This window comes from Aristolochia californica, unplaced genomic scaffold (assembly GCF_029961685.1).
Source record: "Aristolochia californica isolate CCGP_79_NKW_82.1479 unplaced genomic scaffold, dmAriCali1.0.hap1 SCAF_2, whole genome shotgun sequence".
In the NCBI taxonomy this organism is placed as follows: Eukaryota; Viridiplantae; Streptophyta; class Magnoliopsida; order Piperales; family Aristolochiaceae; genus Aristolochia; species Aristolochia californica.
The window spans coordinates 41,445,092-41,458,303 of NW_027181881.1; the positions used below are offsets into that span (position 1 = coordinate 41,445,092).

Here is a 13,212-nt window from a genome sequence, read left to right on the forward strand (position 1 = left end):
GCAAATGTTGTAGTAGAAGTTGGTTGCAAAGTCTGGGAAACAATAAAATGGAGATGATATCTCTTCGTGTCGACCACATCATCATTACAAAACAACATCAGTTAGTAAGGATTAGTAAGGATTTTAAGGAGAAGATTTTGAAAATCTTAGCTCATAGAAAATTGCAAATCCATGTAAAATGATTAAACAAGTAAGGGATATCAGTCTCAACTCCAATTCAAGTTAAGAGAAACAAGGATTTAAAACAAATATTCTTTACTGTTTAGCTTGTGAAAATCAACTCAATCATGCAAAGAATTCAAAAATCAAAACTCAAATAGACTTTTTAAATAATGGAAATGGATTTATCAATTAATGGGATCAATTCCAAATGAATCAAAGGTAATAAAATTGAAGGTTAAAAAATAAAGGCTTTGGTGTACTTAGCTTTTTCAAAAAACCTGACAGATTTTGTGATCACCAATCTGACCTCCCAAGATGATTTATTGGTTTCAAATTTTAGGAGGTCACTATGGCACCATTTTCTGATGAAATGAGATGAAAAATCACTTTAAAAACAAAGCCTCTAGCATTCCAAAATAGAGTCATCAAGTTTAAAAATGGACTTTTTGTCCTCTTGTCTATTGATTTTCAAGACTCAATGGATTACATATTAGGTAAATGAGAGAACACATGTTGGAGAGAAAAGAGGAGGAAGAATGGGGTTATGGACTTAGTCCAGACTCTCTCTCTTAAACTCTATTTTATAAATAATAAATGTATAATATTATAATTATACCCTTCACCATTGTAAGAGTGAAGAAGAAAAAAAAAACATAAACTAATTACATCAATGACACTCTAATTACATCATATATTCTAATACTCTCCCTTGAGTTGGGAGGTAATAACAATTATCCCAACTTAAAACAAATAACTTAGATGTAATAATAATCTCTTCTATCACGGTGTCCCAAGGATAAGTATGAAATCGAGCACAAACTCTCAAATGGTAGAAATAGGTGATAAAACATAAATCGAAACCAACCTCAAATGATTTCGAACAAATATAGTGATAATAATCACTAAAGTGGGTAATGCTTGTCATTCACAAAACGAAGATAAAAAAACCCAAGGGTACCAATAAAAAATTTCAATGGACTTTAAAACACCCATATATAAAAAGGATCAACCAAAACAACGCTCCAAAAGCATTGGCCAAAGAGGTAAGTGGGGGTCAAGTAAATGATGGTAGGAGAAAAACTTCCAAATAACAAAAGGGTAATGGAGAATCAATAGGAAGATTAAGGTGAAGAAGTCAGAGTCATCATGTGCTTTATTTTACTTAGTAATTCAAATTCTTCATCATATGAACTAATGTCTATAACAATCAGCAAATAAGGAACCCAAGGCAAGTAACCAAGGAGTTCATCTTCAATAATAATGCCTCAATAAAAAAGACACAACAATAACTATGGGAATGGACCAATGACTAAATAACTCGCTTGGCTAAGTTTGTCAAACCAAATCCACGGAGATTGTTTTAAACCATACAAATTTTTTTTGAATCTGTATACCGACTCCCCCTCAACCACAAACCCATGTGATTAATGCATATAAACTACCTTTTTAATGTCGCTATTTAGGAAAGCATTTTCACATCAAGTTGATATATTGATCAAAAAGAATTTTGCAGCAAGTGAAAACAAAATACGTATCAAGTCATAAGGGAGAAAGTTTCCTTATAATCAACTCCATAACACTAAGTGTACCCCTTCGCTACCAGTATAAGGTGTTGCTCATTTTCCTTGTCCCTTTTGATGTTGCTTCTTTTCCATAACACTGAGTTGAACCTAAAGGTGTTGTTCCTTTTGATGTGGGGGCTTTAAGTATTTCCAATATTTCTTAAGCTAAGTACTTTATTAAACTTGTTGATGATTTTACTAGAGTGATATGGCTATAAGAACTCAAGGATAAATCTAAAATTCTTTCCATTTTTACATCATTTTATGTCATGGTCTCAAATCAATTTGGTCATAAATTACAAGTACTTCACTCACTCTGATAATGCCAAAGAAAATATGTCTAGAGAGTTTCAAACCTTCTCAACGCCCCTCAAAAGCAGTCCTCAAAGTTAAATTCAATTTAGCCATCAAAGTTAAATTGAATCACTAAAAGTTTGATGTATTCTTATTATATATTTATTAATTAGTTCTTACATTTATGATGAGATTAATAATAAGTTTGAAAATAATATAACTTTTTCTTTATAGGCAATGCATGTTGGAAATGGGAGGGACTTTGGTCCAACTAAATCCCCTCCAATTCAAATTTGATAGATGAATAAGAAATTAAGGTGAGGCAGAATGGTGAACTGCACTTATCATTTTCAACAGATTCCCTCCGGTTCCACCGGCATCGGAGTTGCCATATTTACTTAAAAAATTCTATCTTCCATATTGTGCTACCATCAACTTGCTGCGGCGCTTCGAGGCTTCGAGGATTCTATCAATGGCGGTTCATATCCCTGAACACTTCAATTTGGGATTTGTTGGTGCTGGAAAAATGGCAGAGAGTATTACCAGAGGCGTTATCGAGTCGGGCGTCCTCCCGGCTTCCAGAATTTGTACTGCACATAGTCGCGTGGAGCGCCGCGATATATTTGAGAAGATTGGGGTTAAAATCTATCGTCAAAACGCCGAGGTACATATTTGTATCCTCTACTTAATACATTCATGTGGCTAGTTCTTCTCTATTTTTTGTTTTTCTCTTCCTCCTTCTTTAAAATATTTACTTCAGACTTGCTTCTCTGCGGAAGAAACCAAGTTTAACTGATCATTAAATGCAGAAGGTATAAAAAATATTTTGGTACATGACAGCACTCTTACCCGTCTGAGTTTTATTTCTGATACCTACCAAACGGTGCAACCACACTGTCTCCGATAAAGGAGGCAATTTTACCTGATTACCTAATTACCTGTTTTACTTGTTTAATTATAAAATGATAAAATGATATGAAAGAAAAATCTTTCCCGTCTATGAATTCGGGTCAACTTACCCAATTACCCGTCACCCAGTTTATGAACAAAATGTATATGGATAATCAGTTTTTTGCGCTGGATTACCTGTTTACTTGGCTTTTATATAATAATATATATCTAGCCTAGAAGAAGGGAAATAGAAGATAACAGACTTTTTAAAAATATTATAAAGATTTTTTATTAGTTTTGTAGTTTTGTAGTTTCATAATGTTTTATAGTTTTTGTATGAATCTTATGTGATGTTGTAGTTTAATTTTAATTTTTAATTATTTGTATCTATCTATAATCATGGTTATGTGATTTTAAAATGATATATCAACTTATCCATTTATTTATCCGTTTGCTCATTTACCCATGGGTAAATTGGTGAGAAAAAATGGATACGGAATAAGCTGTTATCCATCTAGTGAAATGGGTGGAACAAAGGTATGGTAAATAGAACGGATAACGGAATACCCATTACATATTCCGTTTGTTACCACTTTGCAGCCCTAGTCTATGAGGAATAATATCACTTTGGAGCTTGAAGTCTTGTCCCAGATTCCTCTGGCCTCCTTGGAAGGTTTATTCGGTGGGTGTTATATTAGCACTATGAAAATGGATATCTTCTATACAAAATAGTCCCCGAGAAACCATTTGTGTTCTGGGTGTCAGAATGGTTCCGTCTACTTTTGTACGCGGTAGCTTTCCGCACCTAACAGATCGGTCTGTTGGCTGGTATTGGCTAGCCGCTATAATGGTATCAGAGCTGGGCATGCCAAATCCCGCGTTCAAATCCTGTGAGAAGCAGTCAAGAATGGGCAGGGTGGGTGTCAGAGTGGTTCCGTCCACTCTTGTAGGCAGTAACTTTCCGCACCTAACAAATCGGTCTCTTAGGTTGTATTAGCTAGCCGCTGTCATAGTATCAGAGTGGGGCACGCCACGTCCTGCATTCGAATCCCGTGAGAGGCGGTCAAGAATGGGTGGGGTGGGTGTCAGAGTGGTTCCGTCCACTCTTGTACACGGTAGCTTTCCGCACCTAACAGATCAATCTGTTGGGTAGTATACCGCGTACAAGAGTGGACGCCCATTCTTGACCGCCTCTCACGGGATTCAAACGCGGGACGTGACGTGCCCAACTCTGATACCATGACAACGGCTAGTCAATACAACCCAAGAGACTGATCTGTTAGGTGCGGAAAGCTACCGCCTACAAGAGTGGACGAAACCACTTTGATATCGGGTTGTATAAACTTTGTGCCTGATGATATGCACTGGTTATACCATATTATATTTATGTAGATTTCTAGTAAGAGGAACTATTATTTGAATTTCTTTGGTAGACTCATCAGAAAGGAAAAATTACAGAATATCTTTAGATTTAAAAATGATGTTTGTTGCATCTTATTGTGCTTTTGTATTAGCATCTGCAGGAAGCATGTCTGGTTCAACATAAATTCAAAGTATTATGTAGAAGCAATGCGTTAGAAAGATGACAAGGGCATATTTGTTTGGTCATGGATAAAATTATATTTTTTATATCTGTGCCTGGAGCTTTTTCCTGCATCTAATGACTTATAAACTCCAATGTGCATCAAAGTTGTAATTTTCCCCTCAAAATTATCTTTGTTATACCAAAATTAAATATGATAATGAATTTTTTATCTTATATTTCTTATTATCTTTCCATTTCTTATCACCTATCCAAGGAATGCTTTCTTATGGAAGAAGCTTTCCCATAGCATGGAAGTCAAACCACCAGCATTAGTTGGTAGGTCGCTTTCTCGAATATTGGTGTTAATCGTGTATTCAGGGTCCTAGCAAAAATCATGGATTTGAATCTGCATTTATTTGTTCATTACGGATCATTATCTTTCATTTTTATTTTATCTTCTGCGTTTTTATTGCTGGTAGAATTTGGCATGTGGATATTCTGGTATGGTGGTTTGTGTGCCTTCAAGATGTGATCATTATTTTACAAAGTCCAAATCCTCTAGGCACAGACGTGATGGGTTCAAGTTCCTTTTGCCACCTTGAAATGTATCTTTTTTCTGAGTTTTATCCAGGTCCTTTTCTCAAAAAAAAGTTCTAGTTAGATACTTGTATGCTAGTGGTAGACCTCCATTATTTTTGGTTTCCTTGTAAGCATCTAATTTTCTCCTAATCATGTGGACTAGTTTCATTCTTTCTCCTAATAGCAATTCAGAAGCTTTAAGCTTCCTTCTTTTTAGTCATAATCGTGGATAATACTTCTGTCTATCCTACAATAATTTCCTTCAGTGACGCTAGGATCCAGGTTAGCTAATGTGAGTCCCATTATTGGTACTAGTCATTGGTAAGTCTTGTACATTGAATAAGTTTATCATTAATGCTGTGATTGCTGGTGGAGTTCTTCATAAGCTACACTAATGTTCTTATTGTCTTTTACTTGCTACATTAATGTTCTTAATGTTTCAGCGGTATGCCTAAGTAACAAATAACTTGAATTTTGATAAACATTCTTAATTTCATTTCTTGAATTGCTTTACATGCCATCTGTGTTAATACTTTCTAGCTTCTAAAATTTTGGGCCTTTGGCTTTGTGCGAGGTCTTGGCCCAAGTCTCTCGAACGCTCTGGATTTACAGATTATATGTGTATGTAATTGGAATCCAGATCAATTTATCGAGAATGGTGGTTTCATTAAAGACAAAAGGGCCAACTAGAAATTAGAAGGTTGGAGGAGGGTTGAAAAAGACAATGAGAGATTGCTGAGCAACCCTTTCCTTAGCTAAACGATCTGCAGTACCATTTGCAGACCTATTTACGTAAGACCACTAAATAACAATTAACAACATTTTAGATGAATTGCATATTTCTCCTTAAATACTCCAATGGGTCTAACTTGTTAATGCACCAGCTAATGACAGCATTGGAATCACCTTTCACTTCTAAGGGAGTAGAGAATTGGGAGTAGTAAAAACTCAACCTATACAGAAGGCAGAAGTTGCATCATAATGGCCCAAAGGTCTAGAGAATGAGAGCAGCAAGCCCATTGTTTTACCTAAAAACATTAGGAATGCCTACTGGCAGGATTTCTCTGAGAACAACCATAAAAAATGAGCTTAATACATCCTTGATCTGGAGGAACCTGCTTGTATTCTTAGGTGTTTGTGACTAGAAAGATTTGGATCCAACAGCCAAATTTTTTTACTATCCCTAATGAGATATTTGTAAACTCATATATTTGAGACCTTGCTCATGTATTTAAAATTATTCTTTGTCTATTCTTGTAGCCTAGGTATAGATATCTAAATACATTGTAAAATAGGTAGTGTTATACAACAGATTATATGACTAATGATTTTGCAATAGGAAGTGTTAAAGTTGAGCCGGTTTCTCCCAAAATGACTACCCAAAGGTAGGAGTTTTTTTCCCAACTAATAAGCTTAGGATCTTTTTAATCTCCATAGAGAACAAACCCAGAGGTCAGACATAGCACAAAGGCTTTGATGACTTTGATACTATGTTAAAGTTGAGTCAGTTACTCAAAAAATGACTAGTTGAAGTTAGGAGGCTTAAATGTAGGATCTTTTTCAAACTTAAACCAATTTGAGATTATTCTCTCACACAGAATAATTTGCACTTTTAGACAAATAAACTGAGTTGTGGAGGATTTAAAACTATAGATTAGTGAACGTTTTGTACTTGCCATCAGAAAGGTTATATATATATATATATTTTAGGGAAAGAATCTTTTGATACCTAATGGCTGATGGGTTTAAAGAAATTTTTACTTCTGAATGGACAAAACTGTCTATTCCACATTTAGGTTTTGTTTCTATTTTTTAGTTTAGACTCAAAGAATGTATAACAAAATTATATTCAGTACCATCATATGTTATATCAAAATCATATTTAAATGAAGACAAAGTTAATAGTTGTTTGTAGGTTGAAAATGTTCCATTTAGTGGAGTTAAGGGAGGAGCTAACAGCACCCACTTCTGGTTCCCTCTGTGTGTGTGTCTATAATGGAGCCAATACATTCCACAACATGGTGTAGTCTTGCTTTTGTCCTATAAGGGGTCTAATTTTTGGAAATATTTTGTCGAGTAAGTAGACATACGAATTTGATGCCTTGAGGGGGTGGTAGTTCTTGTTTGAAGGGAGTTTTGTTGGCCGTAGGCTTTATAGAATAAATAAAAGGTCTCTTTCTGTTCTTCTGAGATGATTATCTTTTCATTTTTTCTGATCAAACTGTGAATAAGGAGTTTCCTGGGTCTGATTAGTCTTACCTGGAAATCATATGCCTTACTTTCTGCATGTTAGAGGTTAAAGGTTGTCCAATATCCCCCCCAGGATGTGAGACCCTTAAACCGAATTTTGATGCGTGCTAGGTGGAGTTATTCAGGATATTGGCAGTTATGTGTTTCTGTTCTACTGAGTTCCAATTGGATTCAAGGACTTTTTATAGCCAGAAATTGCGGAACATGGGCCATGTCTGATGCTTTGCAAGGATGTTTTCTGCTTCCGCTGCTGATAGTGGAAGGTGCCTCAGATGAGTTAATTGATGGATGTATTCTGAGCCTCCTTTGGACATTGTGTAGGTGCTGGACATTTTTTGGAGACATTTGCTTAGATCTGCTAATTATTTGTGGATTCTTGTGCTGAATGTGCTAGTTGTCAACATCTTTGCTCTAGGGCATAATGTGCCCCTTCAGCTTTGGTTAGTGGGCTGTTTTGCTCACTCCCTCATTGTTGCATTTGCTTTCATTATTAAATTCATCATTCAAACAAACAAAAAAAAGAAGAAGCAAGTGAATCGATCAACCTAATCTACTTCCACTTTACCCACTGGCAATGAAGGAGTTGAAACTCTTCTTCTGGATAAGTGGCCGCCAACTTTTTCATGTTTACAAGTGCATTCCAACAGTGCCATTCTGTTGTTTCTTCTTTATTGCTATTAATATTAATTTTTTAAGGAAGCTGTGATCTTTTTGTTTTTTTAATCTTCTGATAACTTTTTTTTTCTCTTTCTGAGCTCCCTTATAGGTAGCTGAAAATTGTCACGTGATTATTCTTTCTGTGAAACCTCAGAAAGGTATACCCTGATGTAGGCTTTTTACTTCACAGATATTTATTTTAGTTTGTCTCTGTGGATTTGCTAATGAAGAGCTCAGAAATGGAAAGCTGGTGATAATATGATAACCTTGGTTATTATGCTGGTACTTGCTTTTCTGAATGTCAAACTTGTATGGGATTTATTTGACTTATCAAATTGTTGGTAGCAAGGTGAAGCTTTTTATATGAACTAAAGCACTTTACAGTAACTGATGCTGTTACTCTGGATCTCAACTTTCTATCTTCATTCTTGTTAATCATGCTCTTGCTTTTACCTTGTTTTTTCTTATCTATTACTGGAGGTTGGTCACTGGACGTCGATTTTATGTACATTAATGGATTGAGGCTAGAAAAAGCAAAAAGACATTGTTTTCTATCAGAGGTGTTTAAAGAGGCAATGAACAAATCTTGTTAAAGAGTTTAATGATTCATATTGTAATTCATTACCTCTAAATAATTCCATAGTCTGGTCTAGGAAGTAAAATTAAGGTACATGGTCATTTCAACAAAAAATAAATTAAGGTACATGGGAAAAGGGTAATAAAGTTCCAGGCTTTTCCATTTATTTGTTGTTTTGTTTGAAGTGGGTCATTCATGTAGTGTTCTCCAGTATTGCATCTTTGTTTGAGTTGAAGTACTATTTTCTTGGGTGAAGTATGAAATTTCTCTGATAAATGGTGGACAATGAATGTATGTCTTAAGATAGTTGAGACAAATAGTTTAGGATGATGATAATGATGAATCCGCGATTGCATTGTCTATTTTCTCTTTCTTTCATTTCTTATCAATGGAACGGTCTCTCTTTCCTTCATTACTAGGGCATTTGTTTTTTGTTCAGAGTTACCAATTTACTCATCATTACTCACTAAGATTTGTCATCACAGTTAAGGAGGTGGTTTTGGAATTAAGACCTCTACTTTCAAAGGAGAAACTTCTTGTGTCTGTCGCTGCAGGAGTAAAGTTGAAAGATTTGCAGGTACTGTGTTCATAAGATGCTCACTTATCCTCTTGGCCAGTAAAATTAACTCCCTCTATAATATTAGATGTCAATCTAATCCCTCAAAATCACAGAAATAAAGTTGAAGAACAAGGCCAGAAGCCCAGCTACTACCTTCTTATCTCTAGGAAATCATAGTTTTCAAGGTTCAAGGAAGAACTTGAATTTTCATGTGCTGTTTTGTGACAAGCAGTGGTTAGCATAAGAAAAAAAGTCACTAAGACATTCTTCTCAGCAATAAAAAAGGGGAACAATGGTGCTTCAGCAACAATAAAAAAAAATTGTTTTAATCTTTAAAGCTGATTGAAAATTGCAGCATATCTTTTTTATTTTTAGACTCTAAAGCCACTATAGTCTTGCTAAAATAGGCTACAACATTATACTGGAACTTTCCTGGACTAAACTTCCTAATTTCAATTGAGTTGTGATATACTAATTTGAAACTGTTAACTAGAAAAGTTTCCAGCACTAACTTAGATAGAAACTGCCAACAATGGACTTGCTAAATTTATGATTTTCATAAATTAACTACTAATAGAGGAAACTGACTAACAAACTAAGCACTTTTTTCAAGGAAACTATCCTAATTGTTCTTGTTGACAAACTGGGAAACTTGTAAAAAATAGAAACTTGCTGACTTTCCCTTGATAGAAAATATTAAAACCGAGAACTTTACTTAAAGTGTCTATTGAATTTCTGGAAAAGAGAAATATTTTACTACTTCTTGTAATTTGAGTATATAAGCTTCTATTTATAATAGAGGAAACAAGTAGAATCCAATTACAATTAAACTACACTTGTCCCAGTTATACCGAAAGTTAAACACTAAAAGATAAGTCCTAGAATAATTGAATAACCAAACATAAATAGAAGACTAACATAACTAAAATACCTTTAATTGAGACTTTTTTGTGAGACCTCCTCTTATGAGACTCTTGTAAGACTCCACCATAATAATTTTGGCTTTGTGAGACTTCTTGTTGTGAGAGTCATGTAAGACTTTTTCATACCTATTCTTCAACACTCTCCCTCAAGCTGGAGTTTATAACTTCAGCTTGCAATGTCTTCAATCTTTTTTTGCTGAAAAAATTCTTCATAAATGCAAAATTCTTCATCTTTTGTTCTCCCCCTTTCTTAAGTATTTTGGTTACACAAAAATTACCACAACATGCAGAATAAAATTCCTCTTTCTTGTACTTCTTGTACTTCTTTTCTCCCTCAAGCTGGGGATAAAAAGGACATAGAGATCCAACTTGGATAAAACACAATATGGGAGAAGAAATATCATTCCTAGCCGAACGACAAAGCTCCATACACCAGTTAAAACGGGTATAGTCTGAAACACACTCCACTCAATTTTAAAGGCAGAAAAACGACCCAACTTTAGGGCTTAACAAAGAGTCTATTCACTTTTTAAGGGGTAACTCAAACATAAATCACCTCTTGGGTGAAAAATAAAAGACTTGACTCAAGCTAGATGTTGGGCACATTCCTATACTTTTTAGGTAGTGGGTCTAGGCATTGCTCTGAAGTGATGAAAACACAAGAAGATAAACTGAAGAAATACTAGGGGAAAACAACTTTAACTGGAAGGAGGTGACTATGCAACAATCATACTTCCATGATGACTTTTTTTTTTTTAAAACTAGGGGAGACTATAACAGTAGAATTTAATCAATTTGACAAAGTATAACTTTTTTGGAGTGCCCACAATTTTTTGGAGTTAAATATGTGGAAGGTGCACAACCAAGTAACAAAAATGTAAAACTTTTTTTTTGAAATGAAAAAAAAAAAGGGGAAACTTGAAAACATCATCGAAGCAAGATATTGCATACCTTGAATGATTACATTATGAAGTGATTAAATCTGATTAAAACTCTTGGATTAGAAGAGAATTTGGCTAAAAATTTCGGATTTTAGGGGAAAAAGAAACTCAATTCACGTCAATGTATGGAGAGATAATAGGAGAGAAAATAGAAAAAAAAAGGAGAGATTCTCGATAGAATTAAACTTTGGTATTTCTGATATTTATATCTCTAAAACTATAGCTTAGAATCACAAACGGATTGTTGATCAAGAAACTAGACTCAAAAAACTTTAAATTGGTACCTAATTTGACATAAAAAGCTTCGTTCTTAAATCTTTTGTGACATCTTGATTTGCTTTGTTCTGTAGCTTGACACTCGTTGACTCTAATCCGAATATCTCCTTAAATATAGATCAATTTGACATGAAATTTTCTCCTTCTTAAACTAGACTTCGATACCTTTCATCAAAGTCTATATTTTTTTCATAAAATATACTTCTTTTGAGAGAAAACATTTGATAGATTTTGGACTCTTTAATCCGACCGAACTGAATACTCTTTCTTCTTTGGCCCGCATGACTATTGACTCTTTCGATAGGTAAGAAAATAGATTTAAAAATCTTTCTTTTGATATATAATTCTCCGTATAGAGTCTCATTCTTGATGGTATAAAACAGCTCGAGAGTTGAAACTTTCAGCTGCTTCTCAAACCTCTCTTGCAGTTTGACTTTTGTTGTTTCAAATATCGGTTTCTCTTTGTAGAAAACTTTGACTGCCAAAATTCTTTTTGCGGTTGAAAGTAGACTCGAAGATCTTTCCGTCAAGATATAATTTTCAATATGAAAAGTTCAATATGGAGGTGTGAACGCCAAAAAAATAACGGATACTGGGACAAGAAAGAAAGAAATGATAGAATATGAAACTAAACTATTAGAGATGATAAATAAAAAAAGGATTACATTATCTCTGTGGGTTGACCGAGTCAACTCGGAACCCGCTTTGATACGGTGTTGAATTTCTGGGAAAGAGAAGTACTTTACTAACTCTTTGTAATTTGAGTACATAAGCCTCTATTTATAATAGAGGAAACAAATAGAAGCCAATTACAATTAAACTATACTTGTCCCAATTACATCCAAAATTAAACCCTAAAAGATATCTCCTAGAACAATTGAACAACTGAACATAAATAGAAGACTAACATAAGTAAAACACCTTTAACTGATACTCTTCTGTGAGAACTCCTCTTGTGAGACTCTAGTAAGATTCCACCATAACAATTCTGGCTCTATTAGACTTCTTGCTGTGAGAGTTATTTAAGACTTTTTCACACCTGTTTTCAACAATGACTTTCCAAAAAAAAGTAAGTAGCAGTCCGTTAATCTTCCTCTTTCCTTTTCTACTTCGTTCTTTCATAAATCTTCAATGTTTGAGGATGGCTTAGTTCGGCCTCATCATTATCAACAACTTCTACTCATTTCAGAAAAAAAAAAACAACTTCTTCAACATTATATTTTTATTTTTTTTATTTTTTTATGAAAATACGTATATTGATAACACGATTTGGGTTATTACCACGATTTGGGTTGAGAAGCTAAATCTTGACCGGTAGAGTTATTAAACAATCAAGTAAGTGAAGAAAAGAAAGGTGTACTTAATATTGTAACCTATGTGATTTTACAAATAAAATAAAATAAAATTTATTACCTATGTCGCATTGTGGATTTGGGAGTTTTACCTTTCACTTTTTGGTAACTTATGCTTCCTTGCTTGTCTTGCTTCTACACTGCTTTTAACAATTTTTTTTCTTTTTTTTATTTTTTATTTTTTGTATTCAGCATTTAACTGCAGAATTCATATATAGTGATCATTAATTATTTACTGCAGATTATTTAATTGATTCATGCAGGAATGGGCTGGTCATGGTAGAGTTATACGGGTAATGCCAAATACTCCTGCTGCTGTTGGGGAAGCAGCATCAGGTGATTGAGTTTTCTGCACTAAAGTTTTTTATGTTTTAATTTTTATTTTTTAATGAAAAGTACCTGTTGCCTTGTTTTGCCTGAAACTAATACAAGCTATGAATCCTTTTCTTCCTAAAACCTCTTATATTATTTGTTAAAAATTGATTTCCACTAGCAATTGCATTTCTCATTTTTAAAGAGGGCATTTAAGAAAAGATAAAGAACTTGAGTAAGAAAAGATTGGTGGTTTTTGACAGTATTATACAGCAAAAAATAGAGTAACAGGTATGTTGATTTTGTCCCTTGTTATTGTATTATGAGAAGAATTATGGTATAATGGCCACTT

General features: G+C 34.2%; 1 protein-coding gene across 2 annotated transcripts in view; it reads left to right on the top strand.

The window, feature by feature from the left end:
• The first annotated feature begins 2,323 nt into the window (after positions 1 to 2,323).
• Positions 2,324 to 13,212, top strand: part of LOC137955446 (pyrroline-5-carboxylate reductase) — a 32,834-nt gene continuing 21,945 nt past the window's right edge. For both annotated transcript variants that reach the window (XM_068802388.1, XM_068802389.1), the window contains exons 1-4: positions 2,324 to 2,682; positions 8,030 to 8,078; positions 8,983 to 9,074; positions 12,812 to 12,884. In XM_068802388.1, the coding sequence (XP_068658489.1) occupies positions 2,491 to 2,682; positions 8,030 to 8,078; positions 8,983 to 9,074; positions 12,812 to 12,884 (406 nt within the window). In that variant the 5' untranslated portion in view covers positions 2,324 to 2,490. The remainder of the gene's footprint in view (positions 2,683 to 8,029; positions 8,079 to 8,982; positions 9,075 to 12,811; positions 12,885 to 13,212) is intronic.